Here is a 19,382-nt window from a genome sequence, read left to right as displayed (position 1 = left end):
GAGGATCTAAGAGGATACGAGGGAAACATGATCAACATATATTGCATGAGTCAGAGATTAACTAAAAAGTGAGATAATCTGAAGAAAACTGTTTCCAATACTTTATTAAAATGGCTTCAATATTCCTTGTGAAACCACAAACTTACTCAAGTATTTAACCATTCATTTTATTTCTATAATGGTCAGATGGACAAGGAAAGCTCATAGGCATCTTCACAAGGTGGTTTTATTTAAAGTATATAGCAAACCCACAGATAACATGGTTATGTACTCAAAGGACTAATCAAATAAAAAATATGGTGTAGATCAGTGGCTCTCAAGCATCCTAATTTTGCAAACCCTTAATGGAAATCCTCATGTTGTGGTGGCTGGCCCCAACAATAAAACTATTTTTGTTCCTACTTTGTAAGTGTAATTTTGCTACTACTATGAATAATAATGTAAATATAGGATATGCAGATGGACTTAGGCAATTCCTGTGAAAGAATCATCCAGCCTTCCTGCAAGGGATTGTGACCCACAGCAGGTTGAGAACCCTTGGTGTAGATGAACCACAGATTGTGAGAAATCAACACCAGTGATCTGAGTCTTTCTAGAGGTTTAACAGCTGCAATGGCAAGTTGCTATAATGTGTTACACATTATGTGTATAAGCACATAACGTGTTTGATAGGGTTTTGGAAAACCCACCACTGATTCAAGTCAGATATTAGTATACATGTCACCCAGTTCTTTCTTGCACAGGGAGAAGAAACAGGATGAAGAGGTATGATGGAAGCCATAGTAAATGTAAGGGTAATTGGCTTTGCTTTGACTTTTATTACAAAATTCTTGAGATGATTGTCACTGTACACAATAATCTTGCAGTATCTGAATTGATGACATTCATTCAAAGGTAAAAGAAGATTTATAACACAAAAAAGCAACTCCTAACCTTAAAACTCAGGGAACACTGGAAGAGGGGGCAGAAAATGTAAGAGCTAGAGAGTCATGGCACCTGCTGCTAGATAGCATCTTCTAGACATGACAGGGACTCTGCGCCCATGAAATTCTAACAATGCTGCCTAAATAAGACCTGCATAATGACAACACAAATGAACATGCCATTACAGGCAGGGGCTATTTTATAAGACTTCACCCCTAGATAACTAGAGGCAATCAGAGGCTGGAGAGGGAGAGAGAGAGAGAGAGAGAGAGAGAGAGAGAGAGAGAGAGAGAGAGAGAGAGAGAGAGAGACAGACAGAGAGAGAGAGACAGACAGAGACAGAGAGAGAGAGAGACAGAGAGAGACAGAGACAGAGACAGAGAGAGACAGAGAGAGAGACAGAGAGAGAGAGAGAGAGAGAGAGAGAGAGAGAGAGAGAGACAGACAGAGAGACAGACAGAGAGAGAGAGACAGACAGAGACAGAGAGAGACAGAGAGAGAGAGACAGACAGACAGAGACAGACAGAGAGAGAGAGAGAGAGAGAGAGAGAGAGAGAGAGAGAGAGAGAGAGAGAGAGAGAGACAGAGAAGGGGGGGAGTTAGTCAGTTTTCTTTGGAACAGGCCTCTCTGATGAATTATCCAGTCCCAAATGCCCAACCCTAAACACATGCACATGAAAGCAATACTAAAAGGTTCACTAGGTTGTGTGTATACGCTTGCACAAATATAAGCACACGTATATATTCACATATCATTAATGATTATCAAGAAAAGTTCATGTACTTGAGAGAGTATGGGCAGCATTGGAGGAGTAGAGGAGAGAAGGAGAACTGGAAATGATGTAAGTACAGTATTTGTGTTTCTCCCATGGACCCATATTTCCATATTCTCTACTTAGCATGGCATTTGCTGTTGAATGAAGCAGTGAAGATTGAGACTAAACCTGATCAGGTGGGTTACGACATTCACAAGAAACCAAGTAAGAAGCAAGATCTGGCAATGTAATGGAAAGCTAGAGACAAGGTTAAACTCAGAAATCTACACAGCATCAAAGACAAAGGGAATGGACTGAACATTTAAAATAATCTGATTAATAAATATAAATGCAAGAGAAAATCGGCACCAATGTACAGAGACACATTACAGGGGTAGAACAGAAGTTATTATCAACATGGAAACATACGTATGGAAAGCCAACTTCAAGTCAATTAAGGAAGGGGATTGAAAAATAAGTGGCTGCACTGAAGGTGAGGGGGAAAAAGTAGTGTGTGCTCCATCATTAGTTGCTTAATTATAATCAATTATTGAATGAGGGGGGATTACCCAGTTAGCCATAAATGTTCTGGAGTTCTGTGGCTTCTGCACAAATCACTGGTGAACTTCTGATGGGAATGCACTGGCCAAGGGAGAAAGAGCAAGGAGGAGAATGAGTCAGCCACGGAGACATTTGCAGGCCAACCAGACAGCAGCCCATGTACAAAGGCACAAGAACAGAAGGGCCATAAGTCTACATTAAGGTCACGAAAGAAATATTTGCTGTACTGCAAAGGCAGTAATTTGGAAAGGGTGAAACAGTGATTTATGTTTTTCTGAAGGTTTCCTGAACTAGACTGGCATAGTGATGGCAACAGCTGAGATGCCAGCATGGGCAGGGGAAATCCACAAGGTGTCACTCCCAGATGGAGATTTGCAGGTGGTCAGTGGCTACTGTGAGGGAAGAGGATCAGCTCTTTTGAGGGATGAACCCCTGCCTAAGTTGTCCAGTCACAAATGATCAACCATGAGCACATAGACAACACTGAGTGGATTTAGCAGGCTGTATACACATATTTGTGCATGGGTATACATATATGAAACAATAACCAAAGAAACCATGAGTATGGGAGAGAGGAGGGACTCAGGAGACATTGGAGGGAATAGTTGAGGCAGAAGTGCTATACATGCAGTAGTCATGTAAAGAGTCTCAAAAACATGTAAAGAGATGAGAGTAAAGTTCTATGACTTGCTTACTTGGTTATTAACAAAGACCTTGAAAGTAATCAGTAAGTATTGGCCACCTGAGATGCACAGGCACTAGGAAATGCTGTTATGGTTTCCAGAAGAGCAAGGAAGATGAGTGGTAATCTGTCTTTTATTCAGTAGGGTTGTGTGTGTGCGTGTGTGTAAGTGTGTGTGTGTGTTCATGTGTGCACACATGTGCAGTAGTGTGTATATAATACTCCACTATATGACACTTCTATCGTGTTTATACAATTCCAGATAGAATATATCAAATTTGCTGACCTTTCCTTCTTTATAAACAATATTATAACCAACATAATTATATCCTACACCTTGTAGACTTTTCCAGACTGTTTCCTTACAAATTCCTAGACGTGCAAATGCTGTCTCAGTGAGTAGGCATGTTCATTTTGTTAGATGTCCTGCTGGGAACAATCACATAGTAACTGCAAGAAATATTTGCCGGGCACTTCTCTGGGTGCTAGAGTAATGGTTATGACTAAGTAGCATTTCCCCTCCAATTGCACTTACATTTAGTTGGCAGAAATAGACCATGAACAAATGAAAATAAGCTAAAATATAAGTTTCCATATTAAAGAAAATCAAATCAAGTGACATGATAGTGTGTAGACAAGAGAAGGATTCGTATAAGGGTCTCTGGTGAGCTATTCTGAGGAAGTAACTTTAAAGTTACAGTTAAATGGTAAGAAGCCAACAGGGAGAACTGTGGGGGGAAATATCCCCCTGGAATAATGTGACCACTTATGCTTCCCTTATTAAAAAATGAATGAGGCCAAGCATCGGAGAACGTCTCATGGCTAAAACAGAGTGAGGCAAAGACGAAGGATGTAAAAGAGAGGAGATGGAACACACAGCCACGTGGCCATGCCAAGAAGTGTAGTTCAGTTCTGAATATGGTGGTGAATTACCACTGTCTGTGGTTTTCCCCCTTTAGCTATAATCTGCGTACACTGGAAACAAATTACTAAGTATGCTGGTGCATGCCTGCAATCCCAGAACCAGGGAGCTGGAAGAAGAACTTGACATTCAGGTCAGCATGTGTTACACTCTAAGAGCCTGTCTCCAAACCAAGTAATCAAGTTACCAGCCAACCAACCAACCAATCAACTGGCTAGCCAACCAACCAACCAACCCACTCACCCATCCACCCACCAACCAAGCAACCATCCATCCATCCATTTATCCATCCATCCATCCAGGCAGCCAGCCAGCTGCCCATCCACCCACTCACCTACCAACCAACCAACCAATATCCATCCATACATCTATCCATCCATCCATCCAACCAGCCAACCAACCAGCCAACCAACCAACCAGCCAGCTAGCTGTACACAAACCACACATGTTCAGCCCAGTGACTTGCAGCACCCCTGACTTCTAATTTGCTCAACCATGTTCATAGCAGCCTTATTCATAATAGCCAGAACATGGAAACAGCCTAAGTGTCCCTCAATAGAAGAATGGATAAAGGTACATATACACTATGGAATACTATTCAGCTACTAAAAACAAGGAATTCCCGAAATTTGTGGATAAATGGATTGAGCTATAAATGATCATAATGAGTGAGTTAACCCAGAAGCAGAAAGACTCAAATGGTATATACTCACTTATATCTGCATATTAGCCCAAGGGGCATGTCCCATGAAAGCCTTCACTTACCAGGAAACTGAGACAGAGGGGAAGACATTCTAGTGGGACTCTAGATGAGAGAATCATGGGAGAATGGCAAAGTAGAAGGATCCAGAGGGTCCTAGAAGCCTACAAGTAGAACATTATGATAGGCAGATTTGGGCTCAGGGGTCCCGCTCAAACTAAGGCACCAGCCAAGGACAATACAGGCGGTAAACCTTAAACCCCTACCCAGATCTAGCCAATGGACAGAACACTCTCCACAGTAGAGTGGAGAGTAGGATATTACTTTCTCACATACTCTGGTGCCTCACCTTTGACCATGTCCCCTGGAGGGGGAGACCTGGTGGCACTCAGAGGAAGGACAGCAGGTTACCAAGAAGAGACTTGATACCCTATGAGCATATACAGGGGGAGGAGGTCCCCCTCAGGAACAGTCATAGGGGAGGGGAATAAGGGGAAAATGGGAGGGAGGGAAGAATGGGAGGATACAAGAGATGGGATAACCATTGAGATGTAACAAGAATAAATTAAAAAAGGAGAAAAAAAAGAATAAATTCTGAAAAAGGAGCCTTATCTCTGGCAAGAAAAAGCATTTTGTGTTGTAGCCAGCGTAGTCTAGTAGAGAAGGAATTCGGAGAATTGGTTGCCTTCGTGCCCCCCTTAGGACTTACCGTCATATTTTAGTGATAGGTTAGCAAGGAAGGCTCTATTTTAAAATCAGTGCAACTATGTCTTTCCATTGTTTTCCCCAAATGCCTCCATGCTTTGCAGAGATCTTATGCATGTGAAATATTTGTCAGCAGCCTACACAGTCAACACTGATTATTAAACTAAGTACCATCCCTCTCAGGAACCTTTGATCCACCAGTCAGCTACTGTGTGTGTGTGTGTGTGTGTGTGTGTGTGTGTGTGTGTGTGTGTGTGTGTGTGTGTGTGCATGTGTGTGCACACTCATGACAACTCACCATGGACAACCTGCTTCATTCCTAGAAGCCCGATCTCAGCATCCTGTAGAAAGCATGGCTTTTTGTTGTGTGGGACTGTCCTCTCTCTCCCCTTTCTGTCCCTTCCCTGTTCTTTTAATGATGCATACCTTAAATCTTTATCCTCTGTAGCAATCTCTGTGGGACTAAGATAATCTCCTTTGAAAAATTTTCCTGTGGTCTGAGGAATTGTAAGCTTCTTTGGTGAAAAAAAAAGTGTCCTTCTGCTTGGACTTCTGAACGTTGATTAGAATCACTTTCTATTTACTGTAACAGTTCCACCTTAGAAATGATTTTATCATGTGAACCTAGTTGCTTAATCATATCCATGCTTGAAATCATAGAAATAACAGTCTTTATAATTGAAATAATTTTGCATTCATAGAGAGACAATAATAGATAATTGGCTGGGTGGTGCAGAGGAAAGGAATTTAAGAGAACCTGTGCAAAGCACAGTCCAAAGGGCTGGGCTTGCACCCCAGTCCTGTCTCCCATGTGCAAGCAGAAAAAGGTATAAAGGTCCAACAGGGTGCCTGCTGTTGGCTAAGTTTTGTCAGGCTCTACTTTGCATTCCTATACTTCAGCATCGTGCCAGTACCTCAGAATGCTTCTCGATTTGGAGAAAGTGTCTTTGTAGAAGTGTAAAAGTCTTAGAAAATGAGGCTATTGGTATATAAGACCTAACCCAAGATAATGGGTGTTCTTACTCTAATAGAAAATTTCTGGGTCTGGTGACCTAACTCCCTCTAATGACCTGAGGTAGATTCCTGGAACCCACATGGTAGAATAAGAAAACCTACTATCACAAGTTTTGCATGTACACACACACACACACACACACACAAGTGCAATGAAAAAAAGAAAGACAAAATTTGTATATATGGGACATTTGAAGTCATAAAAATAGTTTTCCTGTGTTTTGCATTTCTGGATTTTAAAACACATTCATCTATACTGTTTATTCATTTTTTAATCAAATAAGGAACAACTTTACTTGAAGTGAATTAATTTGTTTCTCAAAATCAACCAACACTTACATTGGTGGTGGTAGCACCTACTAGCCAAGGCAATTGACTAGAACTGACTAGAACATTTAGAAAGAGTCAACTCTGATGACACCCTGACTTCAGATGTCTGGCTTCTGACACCGTGATACAGTAACTTTCTGTTGTTTAAAATGCCCAGTCTTGGGGCTATTTGTTACTACAGCTCTAGCAAACTAATACAGATAATACTAATGATGGTGCATGCTGATCATCAGCTTCAGAGGGTTAAGACTCACAGTGGAAACAAACATCTGGGCATGCCAGTGCAGGAGGTGCTAGACTAATTGAATAGGGTTGGGAAGGGCCATCCTCACTATAGAGGCAGCATTCACGGAGCTTGGGTCGTGAATTCAGTAAGATGAAGGAAATGGGCTGAGCAGCAGACAGCATTCATCCCTTCTGCTTTCTGACTGTAGACACAATGTGGCCAGGTGCTTTGAACCTTTGAACTCATGGGTTCCCTGCTATGACGCAGTGGACCTCAAGTAGGAGGTACCATAAACCAGTCTTTTCCTTAGGGTGCCGTTGTCATGTGTTTTGTCACAGCCATGAGTGTGAGTAAAGTATATGATGCAGACTCCTATATTAAAAAAGAAGTAAACATCCCCAGATAGTTCATAGATTTTTCTAGTGAAACAGGAAAATAAGAGTGACTTAAGATAATGAAAAGGGTGATAATTCTATTTGTAATCAACCAAGCATTTATGATGCGGTGCATTCTGTGCTCTGTGTCCTGCTTAGCATGGTGACCACTACACAGGATGGCAGCTAGTATTAGCTACTTTTAATTATTTTCTCACATTTATTGCAAGGAACAGACATGAAATGAAAATATATAGCCATAAAGAGGGGCAGCTACAAATGTAGGAAGTAAAAAGAAAATATTTCACCAAAGGGAGAGGAGAGAAACATTGCAGGGAGTAGAAGGAAAAATTTTGACCGAGAGTTCTAGCAGGAGACAGCATCAAGAAGACAGAGAATGGTGTAAGAACATTGGGGAGAGCTCAGGAAAGAATTATTGGATTTATTTCATCAACACTGTCATATGATACCTACATTTTGGGTTTTAATTTCCATGTGAACCTGTGGCTTATGCCATATTTATGCTATGCTATAACTGTTTTTAACAATATTAATAATAGCACATCCCATAAAGCCACTCATATCATCCTGCGGACTGTTTTTATTTCCTTTTTGTTTTGCTTTCTGAGTTACTGACACATTATTGCATCAAACATATGTAGGGTCAATCCATGCTAGATGGTTATTAGAAATCATGAGAACGAAAGTCATTACACTGCACTTCAGTTTTGACAGTAAAATTTCAGCAACATTATCACAAATCCTCATGCATTAGTGCAATGATCCTTACTACAGTTTCATATTAGAATCAAAAGACTGCTGTAGCATGCTTCATACAAAGAGTCAAGCAAGCCAAATTCTTTGCTGCTTTTATAGATAACAGTTCTCCCCTCTTTCTGTGTACACCGTGCAAACACTGGCTTTGTTTTACTTTCCCCAGTAACCTTTGAGGATATTGTGTATAGCCTGTTAAAAATAATGTAATTCAGGATTAAATAAAATAGTCTAATGGTAATTTTTATCTGATCAAATTTAAAAACTCTAAATGCTGTATTCACTGTATTACTACATTTCATTTATTCAAATAAAGCATTAGGCAAGGGCTGTCATTGTACCTGATTACGTATCATCTGTCTATCAGCTATGTATCATCTATCTATTTCTCTATTTCTCTATCTATCTATCTATCTATCTATCTATCTATCTATCTATCTTCCTACCTATCATTGTCCATTCATCTGTCTTTCATCTATCATCTTTCTACCCATCTGTCGTTTATCTTTCAGTAAGTGTTTACTCCAAAGGGATAGAAAAGGATTTTAGAAATAATATGTTTCATATTCAAGATACCTCTGATAAAAAACTGTGACAGAAATCCTTCAGCTGAAAAAGAAAAACATTTCTAATATTTCTGCATATAATATTTTATCCGACCCATCAACACATTCAAATGTTAAAGCCACTCTGTTTGATTGCCTAACCACCTTATATACGGCTAACTTATACTCAATACACTTAAAAGCAACAGAAAAGAAAAGCATTTTTAGTTAGTGCTCGTCAAAGGAGACTCAGACCTCAAAAACAAAAACAAAAAAACCCAAGTATCTTTTTCTTTACTGAGAGATGATTATACATAAAATCATGGACCATCAGTAACTAAATATGCCACTATTTATGTAAAATAAATGTTTCTTGTAATCCTGAGCCAGGTTAAAATCTTACTCAGTGGGGTAAAATTGAAGCTATTGTGGGGCTGTATTATTAGGACTGCTTGTGAGGTAAGAATTTTAAATAACTATCCTGGGGTGGTCTGGTGTACCATACACTGGATGTTCTTGCATTTGAAATAATATGCGAATATGGAGACAGACTAAGCTAACTGAAAGTGAATTTAGATCTCATTGCCAGAAGAGACAGAACTTTGGCTAAATGGCTTCATAACACATCGTTTATAGCAAATGATAGATGTTTGTGTTGATGGACCTCACCCATTGTTTTTAAGCCACTGTTGAATGTTACAAGTGGCAATTTTCCAGTACTTTGGGTTTCCAAAAATTTTTCTTTACACAAGGTAATCAGGTTCCTTTTCATAATAATTTCATTAACTTGGTATGGATTACTTATGTCTGTATTCAAATAGTGGCATCAATCCCAGTTTTGAGTATCTTTCTCTGTTTACATATAGCTACATATTTGTGATGTTAAACTCTGTAGGAAGAATAACAGACTAAAATATTTAGCATGTGAACATTTGTTTGTGAGATGTGGCTCTATAGGTTTGAAGAGAGATGATCATAAGGGAAACTGTAAACATATCTTAGGTTCTGTCAGAAGTCAGTCATAAAGTTTAACCCCTCCCCACTGATGCAAATGTGGACTCCGAGATCTCCACGTTTCTCCCGTGAGGTCTGGACAATGGAAGAGTTGTGAGTGTAATAAGCAGATGGCCTGCTGGCTACACCTGCCTCAGTCGTTGCAAGCTGCAACCTGGGCAGAGCTCTTCAGATAGATGGGAAACAGTAGGGATGTAATTGATGATTCTTGAAGAATGCAAACTCTAGAGGAACAAATATGTGTGTATGTGTTCAAAGACAGAGCCCAAAGTGGTGTGTGTGTGTGTGTGTGTGTGTGTGTGTGTGTGTGTGTGTGTGCATATGCTTGTGTTCTGAGAAACAGAAAGAGACCCTGGAAGGGTCTTTGGTTGGCTGTTTTAAGCAAAAACTATAGAAAGAGTTGCAGTTTTCCTTCAGAAGGAATGTGTCTCTGTCTGTAGTGAAACAAACACCTAGCAAAGCAACTTTTAACATCCACAGGGAGGGCTACACCAAAACATATCTGATGGTTGATAAAAGACAGAGGAAAGTGGGGCAATCTATAGCAGATGCAATGTTACCTAGAATTAGAGATGGAAAGCTACCTAATGAAATCTGGCAATGTAGACTGAATAGTAAAAATGTGTGTGTTTTCCCTTCGAGGGATGAAGAGAGGCAGATGAAAAAAAAATAAAAATGGAATTTCTGTTGCACCTGACAGGGAGTCAGCATGGCTCTAATCTCAGAGCAGGGATGAGGTGGGCTGTTCTGGGCCACCTAACATCTCCTTGTTGGATGCTGGTTGAGTGATAATTTTTTTTAATAATTCAATGAATAAATGAATGCTGTTTGTATTCTGTCCCTCGGAGACCATATCCACTGATCTCAGAATCAGTTCCCTTGTGACCATATTACTTAAAAGGGATGCTCTCATCTAAAACCTGCCAGAATAGCAATGCTGATTAAACAAACAAACAAACAAGCAAGCAAACAAACACAGTCCCAGCATATTGTTACCCACAGTCTACTGGATACAACACTCAAACCTAAGTCACCACTGTGTCCTAAACTCTTATCTGCACACATATTAAGTCTCAGAAGCCCCAGCCCCTTGCACGATGACTCATCTGTAAAATTATTTTGTAAGGGGAGAGGATTTACCTAAGAATTGCTAAGTTGATAAGATTAAAAATTATAATTATGATGCTGATTCTCAGTCCTACGGACATTGAATCACTTCTAATGAAATGGGTGGCTCTCTGTCCTAAAAAAGACCATAGGCAAGGGAAAGACCAAACGGACAAAATCACAGAGAACTTGACCAGTACAACTTTCATCTCAGCTGCACATTACAGCCATGTGACTTTTGTATGGTTCAGGATGAGATGTCAATGGCATTGCTATTCTACGGTTGTGAAGTAGGGCGGATGGTACACAGACTCAGTTGTGTTTCAGTCCATCTCCCTCTGCACTGGTGACCTTAGTAGAGACACAGGCCCACTTCTGTGTCTCACATGGGACATGATGACAATGGTAACAGGGAAGGATCTAGGGTGGGAGAGCATCAAAAAGATAACAGTTGCCAAATTCATAGTACATAGTTTCACCACCACAAGCACAGGCACACATGCATGCATGTGTGTACACACACATACACACACACACACACACACACACACACACACACACGCATGCATGCAAACACGTGCACACACAGGTATAAGTGTATGTACATACACCAATACATGGGGAATGCTTCCCAGACATGCTCTTCATTATTTTCTTCTTTTACAAACACTAAGATTTTCTGTGGGAAGGGGTTAAACTTTATGAATGGCTTCTGACCAAATTAAAAATACTTTTAAAACAGGTTTTGGAAGCAATCTTCTTGTCAGCCATCAGATCCTACCACTTTTTGCACAACAGCTTAACTTACCTTTCTTGTTGGCTAAAAAAATACAGATGCCACTTGAAACAAAGGCATATAGTTTCCTGGAAATGTTAATGCAGATTTAAAGGGAAAATACAAAAATGTACTTGAAATCTACCTAAGAAAGTGATGGAAATACATTGATTCACATAGAAACAATGCCTGTTTTGCAGTTTTATTTTTCTTAATTTATTTCTAGTTTTAGCTTTAATTTTGACATCTGAGAAGTTTTATATTGGATTCGATTCTATCGTTACCCATGAACGGGGCAAATAAGAATTTTGCATAATTGCTTTTGCCTCTTTCTGAGGTTTAAAGGGGAAAAGACCCATCACTGAAAATTTGAAAAGCCCTGGGGTATCAAGAAACATATCCAAATAAACAGACATAATATCACCACCGAGAGCAATGCTGTAGTGTTCTAACATTTGAAATGTCTCTGTGCAAAATTATGATAAGGAAGGGAACATTATCTTTAATTTGATTTACTCTTCCATCAGGCTTTGCTATGTTTAGTCTACAAGTACACAGAAGTATAAAAATATGAAATCTTTGTAGGGAAAATACTATCCCTTAAGTATAATAATTATTAAAATATAATTGTTTATCATGACAAGAACAATTTAGGTTCAGAGGGAAGGAAATTCATAGGAAAACAGGAAACGGTTACACAAAATTCACAGTTAACCATTGCTTTCCTGTACCCCAAACTAGGCTGAGTAGAGGACTAAATTCCAAATACATAGGAAAGGCTGTGATATCAAAGAAATGGGCTAAAATAGTAAAGGATTGTCTTGCTTCTGATGGTCAGGCTCCATCCTGTGAGTGGTGCATTAGGCACTAATGACATACGATTTCTCACTGACAGGTTAACAGCGCCAATATGGCCTCTCTGTCCATCGCAGCAAATTGATCCTACATGACACTGACAAGGGCAGCCTGCACTTAACGACCTCCATTGCTGAAGGATGGGAATGAAAAATGGCTGAAAGTACAAATAAATCTTGAAAGTTTCCGGAAACAGGTGTGCTGAAAGTGATCCGTTTGAAGGATCACAAATGGAAATCAGTGCCCAGCAGTGGCCCTGCCTGCCCGTTCCAATCTAAGTCTGGCTCCTTGTGTCCCGTACCAAGAGTTTCTTTAATTCAATCGAAGGGATGAAAAGAATGTTCTTACTATGGTAACAGGATGCTACTTGTCTTAGTTAGGGGTTCTGTTGCTGTGATAAAACAACATGAGCAAAAGCAAGATGGGAAGAAAAGGGCTCACTTCACCTTTGAGATAAGATCCACCTCCTGGGGAATCAGGGCAAGAGCTCAAACGAGGCAGGAAGCTGGAGGCAGGAACTGAGGCAGAGACCATGGAAGAGTATTAGTTTCTGGCTTTATCGTCATGGCTTGCTCAGAGTACTTTCTTACAGCACTCAGGACCGACCACCAGCTCACTGGAACAACTAAGCAGGGCTCCCAGGGCTCCCAGAGACTGAAGTGGCAAACACAGGGCCTGCAGGGTTAACAGCAAGTCCTCTGCATATATGTTATGACTGTTAGTTTGGTGTTTTGTGGGTCTTCTAACAGTGGGAGCAGATGTGTCTCTGGTCTTTTGTCTTAGGACTCTACCTCCGTGAGGGTTGCCTCAAGCCCTCAATTTGAGGGATTTCACCTTGTCTTGGTGTATCGTGATTTATACTGTTTGGCTCTTGTCTCTTGGAGGTCTGTTCTTTTCTGAGGAGGAAACAGAAGGGGAGAGGATCTGGGGGGGGGGCGGGGGAGAGGAGGTGGTGAGGAGCTGGCAGGAGTGAAGGGAGGAAACTGCAGTCAGGATGTATTATATGAGAGAAAAATCCATTTTTAACAAAAAGGGAAAAAAGGGGAAATAAACGGTGGGGAAAAGGATAAAAATAAGGGGGAAAACCAAAGAAAAGGCGAGTAGGGTGACATAGGAGGAGTTACAGGAGTAGGAATTGGCAGAAGCTTTACTTTTTGTCTGTTTGACTTTTTTTTTTCAAGACAAGGTTTCTCTGTGTAGCCTTGGCTATCCTGGACCCGCTTTGTAGATCAGGCTGGCCTCGAACTCACACTGATCCACCTGCCTCTGCCTCCCAAGTGCTGGGATTATAGACGTCCGCCACCACTCCCCAATCTGTATGACTTTTTAAATTCTGTATTTTACTCAGGGCTATTGATGTCGAATGACTCTTTATGCCCTTACTCACCATAAGTATATTTAATTGCAGAGATGGTAAAGTCCTTTGTTGATTTTTTAGTTGATGAAACAGCATCCTTCTAAAGAGATCCTTGCAAAGAGGTTCTTCAATCATCATTCTAAAGACATCCTTCTAAAGAGAATCTTTCTAAAGAGGTCCTGTCAAAATGTTCTTCAAAGCATCATTCTAAATAGCACAATCAAGAGACGTCCTTCCAAAGGCCATGGCTCCAAAGAGGTCTAAGATGTCCTTCAACCTTTTTCTTTCCACTGAACATACTTCTAAAGATCATCCTTCTAAAGAACATCTTTCTAAGGAGCCTCCTTCTAATGAACATGCTTCTAAAGAGGTCCCTAGAGAGAGGATCTTTCTTTGTCTCAGGACAAACAGAAGCTTTAATACTAATCCTAGTGAATGTATGAGAAACAGGAACATTTACAAGGAGCACATGGATGAATGAATACAATATAGTTCATATCTTCCTTTTGTTTTAAGAATAACTCATTGTGATTTCTCTTTTGTTTTAACTCTAATCTATTACCTTGTTAGGTGTATATTAATTTATAGATGAGAAAGCTGAGATTCAAAAGAGTACATAACCTACAAGGGATCCTTTCAATACTGTCTGATGAAACTTTTACTCCATCTCTAGCCTTTGCCTTCCCAAACACTCTGTAAGAGAGCTGAGCCCAGAACCGGAGTTTTACATCACAACTTGTAGCACAGCCATATGGTTAATGCCAGTAGCAGAAAAGACTCACTAGCTGTGGTCCTTAGGACTAGGTAGTTTGTTAAATAATAATCATTTGTTTAACTTTTGAAAATTGAGTCCTGATATCAAAGTTTAGAAGGGAAAATGTCAAATGCTTCATCTAATATGCAAAGTGGCTTTACTGTGACTCTCCTATAATACAGCTTCCCCCCTTTCTATCTATCTTCTTTCTGACTTATGTATTTTTACTTTTCTGCTTTTACCACAGCAGAAGCCCTTACAAATATAAGTAGAATTTTCTGTCATTTCCAGTAATGAGAGAGAACCAGCTATAACGGCAAATGTCTAAAGTATCTTCACACTGAGCCAGAGAACAAAAAACAAAATTTGGGGCATATACACCAAAAAGAAGATTTAGAGGCCAATCATACAAAGTCATATATAGTTATAATTAAATCATAAGTGTATACATCTACAAAGTAAGAAAATAATTATGATTTATGATTATAATAACAAAGTCCAAATAGATATTGGCAAGAGGATTAGAAACCAGGAATTTTATATCTTAAACATCTTCAATTACTAACATCAATATTACTTAATAATGAAATATCACATACGTATATAATATTACATAAATATGCAATAAAGCTTAAGCAAAAGAAACTATGCCATTTGTTGGTATAATGACTAGTCTCCTGTGTAAGACCCCAAAACTGAGAATATTTAGTTTTTGGAGGCTACATGTAAGATATATTATTTGTAAAATAAAAAGTCAGTACCTTTTTCTTATCACAAAGTGAAGCACTGAGTGATAGCAGTCTGTCAAATCCACTGAGGCACTCATCTTTTTCCTTTAAGAACAGCATTTGTATGGCTTGATACTTTTTGGCTAAACGCAGGTTTTCTTCCAGTGATTGGTCTTGAACTGTCTAGAAGAGAAAAAAATTACACGTAAATATATTAAAATCATGCAGCTTTGTTTGAACTTTTATATTTTTAAAATACTCAAAAGTATTCTAACACATAAGGTAGAGTTAAACGAAAAAATGAAAAAAAAATGTGTGCTTTGACACCAACATGCTCCTTAGTTAGGCTCATTGTCTTCTGGTTATGGGCATTTGGCTTATTTGTTTGTTTATTTATTTATTTATTTATTTATTTATTTATTTACTTATTTATTGTCTATTCTTGAACAGTGATGTGTGAGTAGGCTGAGTGTGCCTGCCTTTTGTCTGATCCTTTTATGGAATTCCCTCTGTCAGCTCTGTTACCAGTCTGTCCTGGGAGATTCTGCTCAGCACATTTAGAGGGTCATCAGTTTCCCACATGGTTTTCCTGTTACATAGCCCCTATGCTCATATGGGTAAAAGGTACTTGGCGGTTAACACTCAGACAGAACATTCAAAAGCAGGGAGAAGAGGATTAATAACACTTCAGCTTGTAAAGTATTTGCCACAAAAACAGGAGGACATAAGTCCCATCCTCAAAACCCACTTTAAAAGGCAGCCTTGGTGGTGAACAGCTCCAATCCTAGTAAGGAGAAGGAGGCAGAGACAGGAAGATTTTTGGCGCTTACAGTCTGGACTAAGGAGCACTGAGCCCTAGCCCCAGTGAGAGATCGAGCCAATTTCATCAAATCCAGAGGAGCCACACACTTCTGACCTCCACACGTGCACTATGGCATGGGCATTTGCACAAACACACACACACACACACACACACACACACACACACACACAGTAAAAGTTATTAAAAGAACTTTGCTCTAGATGCTTCAGAAGCTGTGTAATTTGCTAGCAGACGTTAATATTTTCAAACCTGTTGATGTAATCATTCCTCTGGTGTGAATCTATTTTGAATTAGCAACACTGTATCTAATATATAATTTACCTGAAAATGTTTTGAGACCCATAAAAGTTTAACCATGGTGATTAAACTACTAGATGTAAAAATAACTAGTGTAAAGTAATTAAGGCGTTCCTCTGTGAAAGGCGCTCTCCCATCAAGCCCTTGGTTTTGTTGTTAGAAATCATATATGGTATGAGAATATGAACAGGAAAATGTAATTCAGCAGAAAATTGCCTGTACTAATATTTCTGTATTTATACACCTAAAGATTTATTAAGGCCAGCAGACATATTTCTCACAGGATCCTGATCTCCCTATTGATCTAGAGTGATGAACACCGTGTCACAGGCGTTCTTCAGGAAGCCAAAGTGATGAACTGGGCTGCACCTCGCATGCCCTTGTCCTAATTCTGCTGTGATTATTCAAAATATTGGGAAATTGCATCTTGCAAACATACCTATGCTTACATAGAATTGCAGTTTCTTAGCAGGACAAAGTTTGTGAATATTTTTACTTGGTGGAGTTATTTTTTAAATGATAGCTGTCGTATTTTTTTTTGATATCTAAACGTTCATTAAAATCTAACTCACAGTTGGTTGGGTTGAAAACTGATAAATTACAAGGACCATTTTCAGTTTTATTGTTTGTTTAGTTGCTGATTCATTGAACATAAAAACATTTTTAAAATTACCTTTGGAGGTATATGATTTTGTGTATGTGTGCATTCAGTTAGATGCATGGGATTGCACATTTGTGTAGATGGGAGGGTAGCCTTGGGTGTAAAACTCTATGCGTTGAACATTAGCTTACAACACTGAGAAATTCATTCACTCTTTCATTTATTTATTTTCTCACTCAGTTTTTCATTCAGGACCTTTCATTTAGTTACTCAGACTTGATAGTGTGTCTCAAGGATTTTGTAGTGCTGTGTGAAATTTTTATTAATAAATCATACAAACACATAATTATGCTGTAGTATTCTAGGTATTTTGTACTTTTTGATTTACATATATATTAAATTTATCCAAAATAATATTTCTCAATTCTATATTTATTGTTATTTATTTGGTTCTCATTATCAAGAAAGATTGAAATGATTAACATTGGGAGTGTGTCCTGATAAGGAGGAGACTCATGAATGCCTGGTAATTTTTTCTATAATTTAATAAGTAAACATTTACCATAATATAATATTTAAAATTATTTGTTAACATTTGATGATTAGGAGATATGACAGTTTCTTTTTCCAATATTTTATTAGGAAATTAAATAAATTAATAAGAGGCTGAACGGAAGCTACTGTGTTAAGTTTCATGAGTATTGAGACTATTAACTTCTTTCATCCCAAATGTATGTTTCTCAGAACAGCTGATGTAAGTAACGGTGTGATAAACAAATGACTGGACAAACAAATGAATAGACAGATGAAAATGAGTGGCCATAGGGACAGATGGACGAATGGATGAATGAGTGATTAAATGAATAGATGGATGGGCAGATGAAGAATGGGTGAGTGAACAGAAGGATGAGCAAATGAATGATTAGATGGATGGATGGATCATAGATAAATGAAGAATGAATATAATACCACTTAGAAGTTGAATGCTTTTTTTCTGTGTTACAACCACATATTGTATTTGCCACCTTTTTCTGTGACAAACTTTGTGATACTATAATCAGGTATTATAGTGGTAAAGATTCATTTATACTATTTCATACTATACTATGAGTGAGTGAAAGTATTCAGTAATTCACAATAAAGTTTTACCCTCAGACTTTTTCTGGGGTATGTACATTGCCTGGCTTTAGCTGCAGTTCTTTAGAGCTTTGGGTTTTCAAAAAACCACTGAAGTAATTTGTAGCTTTTGTTGAGGGCAGGTTACATGCTAAGCCTGTGATACTGAAAGTATTTCCACAGAAAAATTTACTCCTCCACCCATAGAAATCCTCCAAAAAGAAGACAAATCAAGACACCAAATTATCTAAACAATCTTTTTCATTTTCCACTGGGTTTTCCTTACTCTCTAAACTGTGGATTTTGTATTGGAATTTGTCTTAATTTTCAGTTAATTTTCTTACTTTTTTTCTGTTTTCATTTCTTTCCCATAGGATAAGTTGGTGTAGTGCATCCCAATAGGAGCGCTGCACACTTTCTGGACCAAACTACAAAGCACGTTCAGTTCTCCTGCTTTCTGGACTAAGCTGAGCATGTGCATTAATTCATGAATTCCAAACAATAAATAAGAGTCACCTTAATAAGGAAGGATGATACTCAGCATACTGAAATTTTATTCTAACCAGACATATGATACAACAAGAAAAATAAGAAATCAGATAGGAAGAATAAAAACTGGTGTAGCAGCTTTTTTTCTTTTTAAATTATTCTTTACTATAATTTATTCAGGTTACATCCCAATTGCTATCCCCTTACTTGTATATTCCCATTCCCACCCTCCCTCCCTCTTCCTGCCTATTCCTTCCCCTAGACCTCTGACAGAAGGGGACCTCCTTCCCCAACACATGCCCACATATCAGGTCTCACCCAGATAGCCTGCTTTCCCTTCCTGTGTGTGCTGCCGGGGCCTGGATGCTGATGTACACTAACAAGGCAGCATGTCCTGAACTCTGCCTCTGAGCAGCTCTCTGAGATGGTATTATTCTCAATTAACAGAGAAGGAAAGTAAAAACAAGGAAACACCAGACCCAGATGGGGAAATTTGTAGTTTTGGAAAATGGCCACAGCAGTATTTTCAGTCAAACATACTTTAAAAAAATCATGTCATTCTATAGAAAGATGAAATCTACTTGTTCTTTCTACATCTGTTCAGTGTATTTTTGGCTTATTTAGTCAGGCAAATATGGTGGAAACAATGCTGTGACATTTTATCTAGTTCATAGATAGCATACAATGTCTGTCTGTCCTACTGTTTCAGGACATTCAGCCTTGCAATGACTACCATGTCATAAGGGATCCATGTCACAGGGGGAGACCATATGTCAGTGGGTCAATGACAAGTCCTGACAGCAACTGTCAGTGAACAAGACACCTAAAGATGTATCCAGATCCCAGTGTCTAAGCTTTTCAACTTATAGTCTAGAATTGAGAGAAACGGAGACAACTCAAATTTGGACACCCTGTCCAAATTTTTGACATAGAATCACGAACATCATAAATTGC

At 38.9% G+C, this 19,382-nt stretch overlaps 1 protein-coding gene across 2 annotated transcripts in view; it reads right to left on the bottom strand.

The window, feature by feature from the left end:
• Positions 1-19,382, bottom strand: part of CCDC178 (coiled-coil domain containing 178) — a 321,895-nt gene that overhangs the window by 84,485 nt on the left and 218,028 nt on the right. For both annotated transcript variants that reach the window (XM_084780435.1, XM_084780436.1), the window contains one exon: positions 15,136-15,285. In XM_084780435.1, the coding sequence (XP_084636561.1) occupies positions 15,136-15,285 (150 nt within the window). The remainder of the gene's footprint in view (positions 1-15,135; positions 15,286-19,382) is intronic.

This window comes from Acomys minous (genome assembly GCF_964271855.1).
Source record: "Acomys minous genome assembly, chromosome: 4".
Lineage (NCBI taxonomy): Eukaryota > Metazoa > Chordata > Mammalia > Rodentia > Muridae > Acomys > Acomys minous.
The sequence above is the reverse complement of the archived record's forward strand: the minus strand, read 5'-3'. Positions and strand labels throughout refer to the sequence as shown.